We start from the raw sequence: 17,153 nt of genomic DNA on the forward strand, positions 1-17,153 counted from the left end.
TATTATCATCAGTAGCAAACCGGAGCGTTTCCCTGATAGACGTATGCCTCGTTTCAACGATATCCATTAGGGTGGAAGTCTGTCTTGGCTCACAGAATAGATGGATGCACCGTTTATGGCCATTTAAATATTTTTGATTCAAGTCAGAACTTAAACAACCCCTGATCCAGTAGCCCTGATCATAGGTATTGATTAGTAGGTACTTTGAAAGACTTTATCCACGATAGATTTAACCTGCATCATTAGCATGCACGAAATGTCTTTGACTACCCAGTATCGAGCCTTCAGCCCTTTAACAGCGTGCTCAGACCTAACTGGTTATCTAGGCCCTTTGTAGTATTTGAAACATGTTATGCGGGTGAGTGCAAACGTATAAACTTTTTTATTTTATGCATCTAAATGCATAAATTATACAGAAATATCAAATCGATCGAGTTGCATAACATAATTTCTAAGTGTATATACTTACGTTGGGGAATGATCCACTCTAACGAAACTTTGCCACTTTTGTAGCTATTCTTTCTTAGTCGTCTTTTTTTTCTTTTCTTTTTTAATATTTTTTATACTTTCTGAATAGCAGTGAAACCCCGATTTTACGTTCTCAAGCGACTGGGTTGAAAAAAATATAAAATACGAAAATACATAAAGCAGAAATTAAATAGAAAGAAAAAATAAATGTAGTAAAGGTGACTCTTGCAAAAGGTATATTATCTATATTTTACGAAAAGAACATTATTATACCATTTTAGATCTTTTTAATACATTTAATTGCAAATCCGGGCGTTTAGGTTGAAAATAGTCTGCAATAGTGGATTGTTTTTTAGTCATTGAGTTCAGAGTAAATGAAGCATCTCCCAGGAGTGAAATATTTTGCAAGTTTTTTTCTTGGTCTTCATGAGGAAGACAATAGTGTTTCACTATTTGTAAGCTCTCTGTAATGCAGTATTGAAAGAAAGGACGAACTGTTTTTTTGGTTTTTGTTCATTTTCATTGGCGAACGAAGAGTCCAAAAAGTCGGCTACGGATGGTGCAGTAGCATTCCCGTTTTCATAGATGACTTTCAACAGCGTGTATTAGCTTTAAAAACGCACAAAAGGAGACACATTGGTTATTTTAGAACATTTTTGAGCAATCACGACTGCTAATTGTTTTCACTTGACCGTCCTTGACGTTCCGCTTCCTTTTTCAACCACACCGTCCTCTGCAGGTGCGGCTCCTCCGGTACCAAGCAATGTCCCCGGGATCCGCTTCTCCTGGCCGGTGGCGTCCATGTCCTACACACACGCACACTCATACACATACACACTCACACACATACACACACGCGCCTTTACGCACATACACGCCAACGTGCATTCACACAGGTCTACGCACACACACAAGCCTATACCTACACTACTATACAAACGTAACCGTTCAAGAGGAGGGGCAGGCTTGTGGAGACAGGAGCCGTTTCTAGAAACAATAACTCCAATGAGTAGGGTCCTGTCGCAGCTAGTGATTACGAAAACATAATTTGATTTCAAAACTTCAGAATTCAAATGAATTTTTCTTTTTTTTTTTTACTTCCTAGAGAAAACGTAAGATTCGGAAAAATAATATTTGCCTAACTTTCCATCCGGGTTTTAGTTAACATTATTAGCACACGGAAGAACTGCAGAAAAAAAAGTGAAATGCGGGAAAAACGTAGATTCGGAGAACGTAAAATCGGTGTTTCACTGTATTTGCATTACATTTCAAGTAGCGTGTAATAGTGTTAAATCTGATAGGGCTAGTAACTGTGTTGCATAGAATTTATTAAGACACACACAGATGATATATGAAACACATAAAACGAAAATACCTCTCGTAGCTCCCCATCCAATTGCGTAACAATTACTACTGGTGTTCAACGTCGTCAGGATATCTGGTAGGCAAACGGGCTTTACGTATTTCGTGAACTTCACAGGAGCATTCAATTTGATGAGAGCTATGTCGTGCACAATATCAAAGAAGCCATCATTCTCAAACTATATCAATAATTCAAAACGAAAAGAAAAAAAAGTCAAAACAAAATAACAGTTTGAAATGCAAAGCTATCATCCAACAGACAAAGTTTGTTTTACGTTGAACTTATATTTCTAATTTGATAACAAAACCTTTTTCTTTTTCTAGTTTTTTTCTTTTTTTTCATTCATTTTTGTTTATTTATTGAGCAAACATGATTTGTTTATTATTCTCACTTGACCAAAGTTGATATTGCTCTGATCTTGCAGATTGCTATGACGACGAGAATAAGCTAAATTTTAATTTCAATAAATTTTTTTTATTAAAAAGACTCTTTCGTCACCATGGTTACAAATCGTTTATTCAAGGCTTTACTTAAGCAGATTTTACTCCTATAAACAGGAGGAGAGGAGGATTAAAATTACGTTTTTTCAGGAAAAACAGCAGTATAGATGAACTTAAACAGCAAAATTTCATCTAAATACAAAATTTCCAGATTACTAATTCCCAACATTTTATATTGGTAAGGGGAAAAAAATACATAACGTTATACGCTGTAAATAATCTTTATGATAAATACTGGTGAATTTTGACCGTAAATTCCTTATCTTTATTGCCGCCTCCTAATCACCATTTCCTTTTATTTTTGAATGGATATGCTTCGTATAACCTATTTCAGAAAACCACCAGCCATAATGTGACAGGTGCAAATATTTTAGCCGTTTCCATTCCATTTGTAGAAACAAGATACCCAACGATTAGGGTCTTATCGACATTCGTTATTGCAAAATACGTAATTTAAATTCAAGCCGTCAAAATTCAAATTATTTAATTTATTTATTTATTTTTTATCATTATTATTATTTTGAAGAGAAATCAATGTACCGCAAGGGCAAACCTACAAGCTATTAGCGGCATTCATGATTCATATTATTAAAATGCATGCTTAACTTAATATTTATCATCTTTTCGTTCCAAAATACAGTAAAAACTTCTTAATCCGTAAATCTTTAATCCCAATCACGGGTGAATTCGATCTAATTTATAAGGAAAAGCTTTGAAATTGATACAAAACAAAACCGTTTCAAATTGTAAACGATAAAACTCGTACATACAGTGACTCCCAAAAGTGTTCGTACACTTTGAAATTTTTTAGTAAAACCAAAGTAACGCGAAACTGAATTCGAATATGAAGTCCAATATTTTTTTACATCATTCCTATGTCATTTTAAATAAAACTCTATAGGTTTCTAAAAATATTGACGGATCTTCTTTTTGAAATGAGTCAAAAAACAAAAAGACAGAGAAATAATACGCCACAAAAGTCATCGCACACTCAAATATTTTCGAATGAATTCGTGATGAAAACTATCATATGTCTTTTTTTTATTTATTATTTTATTTTTGCATTGTGTTGACCCTTAAAGACCATTTGGCTTGAATATTTTGTTTATTTATTCCTTAATATTGTGCTTATTACTTTAAAATGGCTGGTATCCGTAAAAAACCACAAACACCATTCGAAATTTGAATTTTTTCCTCACAGTAGCGCTAAATTGGTTTGAAATGCCTCTAAATTTGTTATTTTATTTCATTCTATAGTAAAGTGCTTGATAAAATGCTTTAAAGAAAAGAATCGGACCGAAAATAAGGTAAGAAAAGGTCAACCGGCAAAATTGACAAAGCGTGATCGGAGATTTACAGTTAAAAAATTTATGAAAAATACACATTGAGCGCTTTAAAAGTTTCTGCAGAGTTAAATGAAAACTTTTACTTTTAATTTTCCCCTAAATTTGTTCGCCAAGTTCTCTGATTAGATGGATTACATGGGACCTCTTCCCGCAGAAATTTTCTTGGCTTTGCGAAAAAACAGAAAGTTTACGCTTTTCGTCGCAAAATCAATGATAAATAAGCTAAAGACGTTTGGGAATTACGTCTTACTTTCACATAGAAATAAATTTAACATTTTTGGTTAAATTGTTGTATAACTGTAAATAGAAGAAAAAAAATAGGAACTTAATCTTAAGAACTTAGTTGGACCAGTTAATCAGAACGGTGAAGGTGTTCTTGTGTGAGGGCGCATATCAGCATTAGGACTTGGTAGTATGGAATTTTTCGATGAAATAATGATTAATGCTGTTCGTTTAAATGTTTTAAAAACCGATTTCAAACTCTTAGCCAAAAATTTGGTTATCAGAAACAACTTTTTTTTTCTTAATCAAGATAATGATAAGAAGCACACGATTTTCAACGTTTGCGTCTAGTGCCGCAAAAATTGTACTAAAGTTTAGAAAATCTCCAGATTTGAACTTAAGGTAACTATTTAGAGATATCTGGAGGCTAGATTACGAAAATATGGCTTTGAAACGAAAATAGAGCTAGAAACAGTGAGACTCGATGTATGGTTGAACGCTTACTCAGAAATTAAGCCAAAAAAAAAAAAAGACATAAAAAAGAATGAAATTTATTACAAGAGGTTTAAAAGGGGCTGAATTTGACATAGATTGGCATTCCTTCTCCCTAAACCACTCCCATTTGTGGTTTGTAGCCACAATTTTCCAAATTTTCAAGGTTTTCACGCACTAGAAAATAAAATTTATTTTTTCAAGTAGGGGAATATGGGGCAAAGTGAAACGACGGGGAAAAGTGAAATGGTGAAATAGTTACTCTGCTTTTAGCGCCACCTACCTAGTAATATTTTAACTATGTAGTAACATATGTAGTCTATTCCAGTCAAGGAAAAAAAAAAAAAAACCTCTGAAAATCGTAGAATATGATAATACAAGCAATTTTAAAAAATTGATACTCATATTGTAATATTTTGTCGTAAGTCGAAAACTATTCTTGGTATTTTTAAATGATTAAGTTCTTTTGATTAACATTTGAAACTTTAAATGAGACCTAATATTCAGTACAATATTTATTTAGTTAATATTACGCCTATTTGTATTTTAAATATTTTGTACAATTAGACAAGTACATAAGGGGCAAAGTGGATGGGGAAAAGTGAAAGAGTTAATTTCGTTTAATTATTCAATCATTTATTAAATCTCTAACTAATTTTTATTAATTACTTTTTTAACATACTTTAATTTAGTAATGCACTTATTTATTTATTTATTCATTTATTTCCTTATCCATTCTCTCTTTTACTCACTCTTTTAATTGTCCTCATATATTAATTAACTTTAATTTAATTATTCGTTTATTTTTTTCAGCATCTTTTCAGTTAGTCATTCATTCTTTTATTTACTCATTTTTTTGATCAAAAATATCTTTATTAATCGAAAAAAAAAATACTTCATTACAAAAATATTTAATTTTTCACTTTGCCCCATGAAAAAATAAAGTGAATTTTTTCCACTTTTTTTGAAAGCGAAAATTCACCTCCAAAAATAAAAAATACTATTTCAATGCAAGTTTTATTATAAAATAAAATGTTCTATCTTTATGTATTGAAAATTTCAAAACAAATTTCCAATTTGTTCATTTTGAAAAAGCTCAGTCATCTTAATCATTTCACTTTGCGCCACATTCCCCTACTTTTCTTTTTTTTGGAACGAATCATGTTAGTTTCGGGAGTTGGGGGCCCCTAACAAAGCGGGGGCCATAAGCTATAGCTTCCTTAGCTTGTACGTAAATCCAGGCCTGGATATTTGTCATGCCGGGAAATGCTTTATTTTGACAAGACTGGTAACTTAACTGTTTCACTGGTAAGACTCATTTCAGGGGAATAAATAAACGAGAATGGCCAACAATGAACGCGATCTAGTGGAGTTTAGGATTAATCCACTGCAGTGAGGGTTAAAATTTCAACTGTCAAAATATCACCAAACAGGCAATTGCTTCATTCAGACGTGGAAGCAATTTTCACCCGTCATACCCAACGGGCGATTTTCTAGTTTTTAAAAAAGCGTCGTTGCGACATTCCAAGAATATTTAAAACAAGTTTCAAACTTTACATCAAATAGTCAGTTCTTATCTGCTAGATGTCATATTAATCAGCACAGGAAATTCAGGTTCATTTCAGTATCTACCAACTCCATGAAATTGTAATTCTCATTTAATAATATTAGTTATTATTCGTGAAAAAATTCAATTCACTGGCTGTTTGAAATAGTTTCTCTAACCTTATTAAGTTCCTCATTTATTGTAAAACAATCTCCAATAACTTTCTACGGTGCCTAACTAGTTTTAATGGGGTCTTACTATCTTTAATTTCTCATAAGACAAAGTTCAAAAAATTATAATGAAATTTTTTAATGAAATATTAAGAGAGATAACAAGAGTTGAATTACCGGGGCCTGATTACCGCACGGTCCTGTAGGTCCACGGACTTTGACTTGATCGGGCCTTATATTTAAAATTCTAACAAATGATATCGCATTCAGAGGACTTACATTTTTGGTGTGGCAAAAATTCTCAATTTGTCGAATGGAAGTAAAATTTTTGCCGAATGATGACAATTTTACCAAATCATCAGAAAAAAATTGCCGAATAAGTAAACTTTTGGAAGAAAACAGTGACCTCCCGTGACTTCCCTTCGGGGAGCCCTTGATCGCATTTACCCTGATATGTGTAATCATAAACTCACAAAATATAAATATCTAAGAGATTCTGACTGTAAAATTACACATTAATTATGACTTTGGTAATTCGTGGACGTGAAATCTGGCCCGCTGACTCGCGGGCCATAGTTCGGAGACCCGTGATATACACCAAAGGAGAACTGTCTTAAAAACATGGCATCCGCTTACCGTCGTTGGAGGGATATCATCATAAATGACTATACGCTCAACGTATCTGATCTGTTCACCCACATCGGTATCGAACTTTCTGTGGTTTCCGAGATGAATCCGCCAATCGCCAGGACGTCGAAGACTAAATCAGAATAAAAGAATGATAAAATTAAAATGTGCATCGTTCAAACAGCATTTTATGTACAGGGTTAACACAAAAGAATATTCCGGTTTAAAAAAATTATATTTCCTAAACTATTACACCTACCACTATAAATGATACATAATAATAAAGATAAACTGTTCAAGTTTTTTTGAACGTATCTAACTACTTAAACGTGCACGTTCCGCTTTAGCGCAGGCCAGAAATTCCAACCGGAAGGGGTTTTTTGGTCCTTACATGTGTATTAACTACTGTATTAGGATAGGCAACAATGTTAAAACCAAGACCTCAGGTGGGGGGGGGGGGGTTCCCCCTACCCCCCACTTCACTGTGCCACTGACGTTCCGCAACGCTGGATTAGCCGTGCAGGTGATGATGATTTACCCTTTATGCGTTAGCTAGACAGATCCCAAAACCTAAACCCATGTGATTTTTTTAAATGATGTTTCATCAAACACAATGTTTATTGAAAAGCGATAGCTCTGTGCAAGATAAATTGGATAAAAATGAAACAACGTTTAAAAGCACAGAAAGGATAAAAAGTTTATAAAATGTTTATACACCATCATTGCCTACAACATTTGAAGAACTAAAACATAGCATATGTGTAGCATTACGAAAAATGGACAGTGAAACAATCCAAAATGTATGTTTTACATGCGTGTCGCGTTGCAAAAGATGCACACATCGAACATTTGTGAATGAAAAAAAAACTTTCACAATTCATCTTTACTTTTACGTATCATTTATAGTGCTAAGTGTAATAGTTTATGAAATATAAATTTTTAATTCTGTTATATTCTTTTATGCTAACCCTATATACTCTTACTTAACTGTATTTGAACAGATTTTAAGTCGTCGGAAGCAGGAACTGGCACAGACTGTTCCTCTGAGCATCACACCAAAAATGAGGATTGTTGGGGCAATCCTAACCTGGCAGCATTGTGAAAGCTACGAAGAGCCTTATCATCACACCATTGCCAATGTATCACTACTCCCTCTTTTTCTGTCTGATTATCTACTCTAATCATCTGCTAAGTCACGCGAAAATTTACATGCAACGAGAAACAGGAAAACTTTGGTTTGTTTCAATGAAGAGACATGTAAAAACTTTTCCCAACTTCCCATTTGCCAGAAAATCTGTGAAACGGAATGTGAACTCCTATTAATAACTGACTGAATTTGTAGAGTTAAAAAAAAAAAAAAAAAAGAAATCCAAAGATGTCTAAATTTAAATTTTGAGTCATAAAATTGCTTTTTTCTACATTTGGCGGAAGATTTTACCCTATTTTTTTTTCTTTTTCTATGTAAACCTGATCGTTGAACGTGCGGCACTTGACACAACTTTAATTTTCGAGGTAGACCGTGCAACACCGGGCACTGTAGATATTATTACCATATAAATATATGTGCAAGATCTTACTGCACTATCTAGTTGTTTTCTTCTTTCTCTCTCTCTCTCTCTCGTTCGTCTTCTTCCTTTTTAAATACATTAGTCTTGTACAAAATACGGCGTTACTCCCTCCTACTGTGCAGTGTTGCCATATTGGGGGAAATTTCCCCTTTTTGGGGAAATCTGGTGCTCTCCGGGGAAATTTTGGGGAAATGGGTTTTGAGGGGAATTCTTTGGGTAAAAATTTTTTCCTTGGGGAAAACCCGGGGAAAAAATATTTTTTTCGTATTTAAATTCGCGTCTTGACATCTGGTAGTTACATTGTATCAAACAGCGTTGGTTTAGCTTTGCTCAACTTTATAGAATTCGCATTTCGCATTATGTGGAATATTATGCTACGGAATTCGCATTAATAGTTCTGCTTGAGTAACTAGTTGATACGTGAAACAGGCAAAAATAAGTGTGATGAAGAATGTTCTTAGATAAATATATCTTATCAAAAACAACCCTGTTGTAAAAATTTCCCCGCCAAGAAAACCTCTAACTTTTCCGCAAAAAAAAAAAAAAAAAAAAAAAAAAAGAAACAAACCTGTTTCCTAAACCCAAAAACCCTCAGCCATAAAAAGTTATGATATCTAGTTTGCCCGCCAAGTATCTGCCAAACTATCATCCTCCCTCTTCTCCTTTTTCATCACAGCTACTTCCATTAGAACCTCCTCCCACCTTCAACTCCTCAGAAATATGGATAGATCTTTTAAATTGTTTATCTTGTTTGGCTTGAAGCTTTTCAAAGTGAAGTGGTTGCTTGGTGAGCAAAAAGCTTCCCGCCAAACAAGATAAACAATTTAAAAGATCTATCCATATTTCTGAGGAGTTGAAGGTGGGAGGAGGTTCTAATGGAAGTAGCTGTGATGAAAAAGGAGAAGAGGGAGGATGATAGTTTGGCAGATACTTGGCGGGCAAACTAGATATCATAACTTTTTATGCCTGAGAGTTTTTGGGTTTAGGATGCAGGTTTTTTTTTTTTGTGCGGAAAAGTTAAAGGTTTTCTTGGCGGGAAAATTTTTACAACAGGGTTGTTTTCGATGAGATATCACATCTTTTTGCATTGATATTATTACTTTGTCTGTATTTTTAGAATTGATAACTTCAAGTCAGAAAATTTTCAATTGAAACAACGCTGTTTTGTGTTTTTAAGGAACAATAATGGCTAACCTAATTTTACGTTAAGTTATTTTCTGACTATTAAGATTCTATGTTCATTTTGCGAGAATTGGGCGGTTTAAATTTTATTGCAATCCTTGTATCCTCTCTGTTGCAAAGAAAACTTCTTGGATAATAAAATACTATATTTTAAATTATATTGTTTTCGAGTATTTTACAACTTTGCAATAAATTCTATTACAGTTTCTTTATTTGACAGATTATTCAACATTTTCATGAAGGTTTCTTTAAATGTTTTACAGCTTGAGTGCTATTTTAATCTAGCTTTTCACTTTTTGTTTAATTACATTTTTTCTTAAATCGTGGATTATTTTACGTTTTATGGGATAATTTTAATTATTTGGTGATTTATCTTTTTTTTTTGATAGAAGTCTTTGTCTTGTTTAATACCTAGTTTTGTTTAAAAGTTCATTTAAAAAACGAAATAACGCATGTTATCACCAAGCAAAAAAAACTAAGCCATTAAATATTTTAAATTTGAATGTGTCAGAAGATCTATACAACTTTACTCGATGTCAAATCGCGGATATCCCAAGTGTGCCATAGCGAATGCGCATGTTGCACGCGGACTAAGCTCATTAAAAGTCTTGCTTAAATTAATTGCAAAAATTTTTTCAGCTAACAAATTACTGCAAAGCAAGGATATCCACACACGTATTTCATATATTTTCAATTCATTATGTGTTGATTGTGAAAAATCCATTAATTTAGAAAATAGGCAAACCAATAAAAAAAGTGCTATTTTTCGCTTTCAATTAAAAAGTTATATGTGCCGTATTCATATGCGTACAGTTTCATATAATTTGTCACGTAAAATATTGTAATCGTATAACCCCAGTTTCGCGCCGACATTTAAAATTTCTTCCCTCCATAAATATATTAAAACTGAAAAACAGGGGAAAGAAATTTCGTATTGGCAAAACTTTTTTTTTTTTTGGGGGGGGGGGGGGGGACCGCATTCTAATCTCATTCAATAACTTTTTTCTCTGCTTAAGTATAAACAAGCAACATAGAATCTGAAAACAGAAAGCCCAAAATGAGCTAAGTCCGCGCGCATGCGCAGTCGCTGTGGCAAATTTGTGACATCCGCGATTTAACGTCTAGTTGCAACTGCTGGATATGTTTTAGTCTTGATTTGAAGTTCATGTCCTAAGCCATCTTTGGAATAACTGTTAGATCTGTTCTAACCTTGCAATTGCAGTAGGAGATAAACAAACCCTAAGAGCTGAGAGTAAGTACAGAAGAATTTAGGTAAAATTAGTGATTTTCAAACTTTAATTACTCCGGCCCATGATGTCCATGGAGGTTGAATTTTTGTATATGTACTTAATGGCCCCCCCCCCCAAGAATATGTATACAAAAAATCATTACCGTAGCCCCCCGGGGGGCTGTGATTGAACCCCGGGACGGTACAATTTGGGGGGTAAAAACGAGGGGGGAAGGGGAGGGGAGTCAAATGGCACAAAAGGCACATCAGTAGGGCACAAGGAATGTGTGTGCGAAATTTCAGCTTGATTCCTTTTTTCGTCTGGGCTGTAGCCCTGTCAAAGAAAGCGAAAACTTTTTTGAACAGCGATTTTATAACTTTAATACCTCCTCCCCCTGATGGTCCAGGGGATTGTATTTTGGTTTACGGCGTCAGGGGCCACTAGAGATTGAGTGCACAAAAAATCAACTCCGGGGGTCTTCATGGGGCTGAGATACAGAGGAGTGAAAAACCCAAAAAACCGCAACAAGTTCTGTCGTGTAATCTTGGTCTTGGTCGCTTTTATTTTCTTTCGTCTTTGGCGGTGGATTTGTTTCTGTTGGCTGCTAACGTTTGGTTTCCTTGGCGGGGCGGGACGCTCCTGCGTCCCGTAATACAAAAATCATAATTTAAATGTACATACAGAAGTAAATGCGAGTAGAAAAAAAAAATTAGGTTATTTCTTATCAATCGATCAGGCGCTTGTATTTATGACTAGTGGCACCCACACGGCTTTGCTCGTAGTAGAAAATTAAAAAGGTATTTTGGTTCCGCTCTATATATTTACAAATAATGCATGATGAATTTCTCGCCAATTGGTTTACCCACGTCACAATTCCGCATTATGATAACTTGGTAATTTAGTCGTCCATTTTATGATAATTTTGCTCGGGAAAATGTTCTTAAAATTAGAATAGAAAAAGAACAAAATCGAATTTTCAAAAAAATCGCTTAAAGATGCACTCCCCCGTGCTACAAACTAATTCTTTGCCGAATTTCATGAAAATCGGTCGAACGGTCTAGGTGCTATGCGCGTCTCAGAGAGAGAGAGGGAGATCCGGACAGAGAGACTTTCAGCTTCATTATTACTAAAAATATAAAAAAGATAAAAGATAAAGAAGACAAAAAAAAAAAAAAGCGAAAATGGGAAGAAAAAAAAAAGTTGGGGAATTTTATAAGAAAATTTGGCTATTTGGGGAAAAAAATGTTTTTTCAAGAGACAAAAATATCAGAAGAAGTCGACTCATTTTATGAAAATATTGGTGGAAAAATAATTTTTCCGAGCGTTGGTTCAATAGAAGACATCGCTTTTTGGGGAAAAGTTGGCAGGGAATTGGGGAAATCAGGATTTGACCATCTGGCAACACTGCTACTGCGTACGGTTTTTGAACAGAGACATACATGGGGTGTTCGTGAGTATTATTCGTTAAGTTAAAAATGAAATTACATTCAAGGAACGTTATCGTTTTACTTGAATGTAAAAGGCGTGACAGCAATGAATAAAGCAAGCATCCTCGGCCATTTTGAGTACGAAAAGGTAAAATTCTATGTCGAATGTATATGTTATGAACATCCAAAGTAACAGCATGAACATGAAACTATGTATAATGAAGTATATATGTTGAATTCGAAACCGTGGAAATAAAAAGAATTAGGGAAGGTGCAGGTTGTAAAATCTCATTTATTTATCAAAGAAAAAAAATCTTAGTCAATTCTCTAATCAATGCTTAAAGGCAGAGGCGGCGCGACGATTGGGAATTATAAGTGAGGGGACAAGGAATTTTTGGAAGCTGAAGACTTTAATTTTGGCTATCTTTGGGTGATTTAAGGGAACTCTTTTCAAAAAATTTTTGAAGCTGAAGAATCAAAAGAAACGTCTTTGGTGATGATAAGGTAACTTCCCGAAAATAATCCCGAAATTGATGTCTTAAAAAAACAAATTTAGGACATCTTTAGCAAACTGGGGGAAAGGCGTTCTTGGGTTCCCTCCCGAAATTTTTGTAGAGTTGAATCGTTTTTAAAACGCTATTTCAGGATATTTTTGAATGACATTTTGAGGGAAGAATGAATTCCGAGGTTCTCCCCGATAAATCATTTGGAACTGATAAAGCCCTAAAACTTCCTTCGGTGACTTCAAAGGAAAATGCGGAGGACTACTCCCGAATTTGTCTCTTAATTGGAAGTTTCAAAACGCATTTTTACATATTTTTACTGATGTTAGGAAGAGACCGGTTCGCTTCCTAGAAAAAAAAAAAAAAAAAAACGAAATTAGAATCTTATAGTAACACAAATTTAGGCCCTCTTTGAAGACACAAGAAGGATGGAGCGTGTTTACGGGTTCTCCTTCGGAAATTTTTCGAAAACAAAGTAAAAAAATGCCGTCTTAAGCTATCGTTGAGTGATCTCCCCAGAATTTTTTTCAACTTGAAATCCTAAAAACTTTCAGGCGATATTTAATGATGAGAAAAGTGCTAGTGCGGTCGCCCCCCCCCTTGCCCCTCCGAATGGCCGCTACTGCTTAAAAGTATCGTTATAGAACCCATACTAAAGAAACAAGTAGCAGCACACCCTCTCGAAAACCTCACGTGCCGTAGTTATCTTGAGCAACTGTGAGTCTTTCTCGAAGTCCACACCTCCAGAAATCAAAGAACTTGAAATCAGATGGATGTACATTATTAGAAGGTAATGATTTGGAAATAAGATACTTCATACTTCTGTGGTGGGGAGACGTTGATGTTCAAAACCACGACTTGAACGTGTTAGAAGTTGATTTCATTCAACATAATCGGAAACGTTGATGTCCAAAATCACGACTTAAGAGTGTTGAAAGTTGATTTTACTCAACATACCAATAAGAGGGAAAGTCAACATATGAAACTATGACTTGAACGTGTTAGAAGTTGATTTTATTCAACGTATACTAAGAGGGAACAATACCTTGAATCCAATAGTAAATTTTATTCGATTTGCTTGGTACAATAACCTGTCTTATTTCATTAAAACAGATTGCAAAAATACTCAGTGTATATATACGGAGGAAAACTTTAAAAACTTACCCTCCAAAACAATGTGCTGCGGAAATCACCCACTGTGCATTAATCAACGCTCCACCACACATATGACCATTAGGCTCGACAAGTCTTTGTTGTAGATCAGCCATCCAAGGCCAGCTGCCTTCAGTAACCTCTTGACCACCAACGATTCGATCTAAGAAAGACGTTGGCTTCGGGCTGATTTCCGATTTCCCGCATTCAGTAGTAGGTAATGTAACTGAAAAAGTTTAGTTCAAATTAGTAAAAACAATTTTATGTTTCAATCACTGAATTCGACAAGATCTATACTAATAATATAAAGAGTTTGTTTGTTTGAACGCGCTAATGTCAGGAACTACTGGTTCGAACTGAAAAATTCTTTTTTTTTTTTTTTTGTTGTATAGTTCATTCATTGAGGAAGGCTAAAGTTTTTTTTTCAAAAAAATCAGATTGACAGAAGTATTTGTAATTGAAAATCAAATGTTTAACTTAACAATTAGTTCTATCAATTCCTGATAGACGGCAGGGTGAGATAACTCATCGAGAGGATGCTGACCGACAGTGTTGATAGCTGCGAAGAACCATTTCGCGCAGCTCAGACGCTACGTTATTGTGGGACTGTTGTGCTCAGAGAACTGATTTTTGAATGCGTTTTTTTTTCGATATTCAGGTACATATTTTGATTTTGTAGGATTTGTCTATTGAGTTTTCTTTTCCTTATTTCTTCAACGTTAATTTTTGTTCTTGTTGTTGAAGATATTTATTTATCCAAGTAAATAATTTCATTTGTCGTATTATCCAATTGTGATTGTTCTTAATAACGTTTTTATTATAGTATTGTTTATATGGCGAAACATTTTAAATTGCAGAAAAAAACCGCTTCACTCGCAAAAGGGCAGGATTACGGTAGCAAGGTTGCTTGGCGCGTTTAGCGATGTGCTATACAATTGAAGGAATATTTTGAGTTTTAAAGCTACTGTTAATCTTTTTATGTGTTTTGACGAAAAGTTTAAAATTCCAAATTAAAAGATTTTTTTGTTTTTCGAAAAGGTGTGTTCGCATTTTAGTTGAAGAAAAAGGATCATTTCACGTCAGAAGGGGCAGTGGGCGTGGATTCTTTTTTTATTCAACGGAATTCCTTCAAATTCTTAGCACGAGCATCTCCGTGCAGATACTGCTAGTTTGTTATACAATTACTATGATTACATTATAGACGTAGTATGAACTAGATACACAACAAGAAACCGGTTCCATGAGCAACGAGCTCCTCTAGTAGAGACGGGAAAATGCCCGAAAAGCGCATGCGCGTCTTGCACGCAACAACTTTTGCCGTAGCCTGATGCAAACAGCGTTGCATCAGCGCATGCTACTTTTTTGCCCGTCTATTTCAAATTTCCAGGGTTCAATGGCGCGCCGTTGACTTTCGCTACGGAGTTGTGCCCGTAGTTATACTACATCTATGGATTACATGCCCAATTTAGTACTTAATCCCGTTTCAACTCCCATGACATCATTAGTAATATATTCGATTTAGAATGATGATTGGACTTTGATCTGGTCATTCAAGCTTTTTCTCTAAGGACTGGTTTTGTGCACTTATAATCAAACTTTTAACAGTTACCGTCAATTTTGCGCCAGCGACCCGACTTTGTGTGCCATAGCATCTTTTGTTGTTGTTGTTGTTGTGTTTTGCCAGCCAGGCTGGCATTTTGGGGTACGCTATTTCACTTTTCCAACTGTACCATAATTTGGTGTGAAGTCCGACTTCCAAAGTACTCACATGCCATAAAGACCCGTTTATAGGGTAGACAACCATTCACAGCACTACAACACATTCACACAAAGAAAGGACAGGAGAGAAAAAGTACTTCCTTGCCCGAACCGGGAATCGAACCCGATACCTCCCTATGGCAGTCAGATTCCTCTGACCACTAGACAAGGCGAGCGGCAACTTTAGTTGTTCTTAAGCTTATGAGCTTTTATTTGTGGTAACAAAAAGTTTGAACAAGACTACGGTTGCACACATTAATTCTGCATTGACGCGAGAGTCTCGTGTAACACAACTATCTTCACTTGAACTCTAGGAAAGTTTCATATTGTGTTATCGAAGGACCGTTATCGGTGATTTTGTTTTGTGTGGGTGTTGTTTAATGGTTATCATAAAATGAGAGAAATCTTTGTGCCATCAGTTTTCTCAATTAAATGTGTATTGTTTCAACATTTTTCATTGTTTGCCAGCAATTAATGGTTTTATGAACTACTAGGGGCGTGCATAAGGGGGGGTAGGAACACCTGTTGGCATGGGCTCGAGTCCATGAAGGGAACCCAATATTTTAAAAACTAAGCGTGAAATATAGGGGTAAACATAATGGGGAGGGGGGAAGTCATTTTTGACGGGACCCAAAATTTCTATGCACGTCCCTGTGAACTACACAAGAACCAAGATCAATTAAAGATCGTCGGAGCCACCTCAAAAAATTGCAGTAACTAGTGTTAAACCATGAACACATATTTTGCAGAAAATTTTATGTATTTCTGTCTTAGCCCTGGCTTAGGGCTGTAATTTACTGCAAAATACCTAGCCTTGCCTTCAAACTTGGAGTTGAACCACACCATTGCTGCGGTCACTCGTCTGGTGTGCTAATTCTACATTAGCTACCAGTTTGAAAGGCTCTCTTGGCTTCTTTAAGAGGTTTCCCACCTCATAACTCAGTTACTTCCTATTCCGGGCTGATAGTTAAAAAGCACGAAACTGCAATCCTCGAATGGAATAACTAAGTTGGCGGTGTATTTTATGTATATGAACAAATTTTTTTAGCTCATTTTTACTTATGATTTTTTAAGAATTTAGCAATCCCTACAATTGGCACGTGTTTTAATTTAATTTTAAAAGCAAAAAAAAAAAAAAAAAGTAAATAAATACGTAAAATTTTTTTAAAATGTATTTATGTCAGTTTTTTAAGCAACTATTTTCAAAAGTAAGAAAATTTGTTCTCAAAGTTCGGTGAATTTTTATCATTTATATTAAAAGTTTAAATGGAATAGTTGATACTCAAGTACATTTTGTATTCCATCAACACTTTGAGGAAAAATGAAAATAAATGCAAAAATAACCATTTTTCGATTAGCCATGAATGATTGAGCGATTATGACAGGGAGAGCTTAAAGCGTATTTTGAACAAGAGAAAGATGGTGGCACAAAGTTGACGCCCTCACGTACGTACACTACACTGGTGTGTAAAAATTAAGGACGAAGTCGAAAAATTAGCATATTAGCTGAACGAAGAGGCAGAGCGGACAGAAAGACCAATCAGGAGATTAAGTAAGGTGATGTACGGTAGCACATGCGCATATATGCAGGCAGACGTAA

General features: G+C 35.0%; 1 protein-coding gene across 1 annotated transcript in view; it reads right to left on the reverse strand.

Annotated features, from left to right (window-relative positions):
- The window catches only part of LOC129225903 (chymotrypsin-like elastase family member 2A), a 46,130-nt gene that overhangs the window by 10,558 nt on the left and 18,419 nt on the right, over positions 1-17,153 (reverse strand). Inside the window, exons 5-7 of the mRNA XM_054860435.1 lie at positions 13,808-14,021; positions 6,744-6,867; positions 1,844-2,009 (exon numbers count right to left, since the gene is read on the reverse strand). Of these exons, the coding sequence (XP_054716410.1) occupies positions 1,844-2,009; positions 6,744-6,867; positions 13,808-14,021 (504 nt within the window). The remainder of the gene's footprint in view (positions 1-1,843; positions 2,010-6,743; positions 6,868-13,807; positions 14,022-17,153) is intronic.

The sequence above is a fragment of the Uloborus diversus genome, chromosome 7, assembly GCF_026930045.1.
Source record: "Uloborus diversus isolate 005 chromosome 7, Udiv.v.3.1, whole genome shotgun sequence".
In the NCBI taxonomy this organism is placed as follows: Eukaryota; Metazoa; Arthropoda; class Arachnida; order Araneae; family Uloboridae; genus Uloborus; species Uloborus diversus.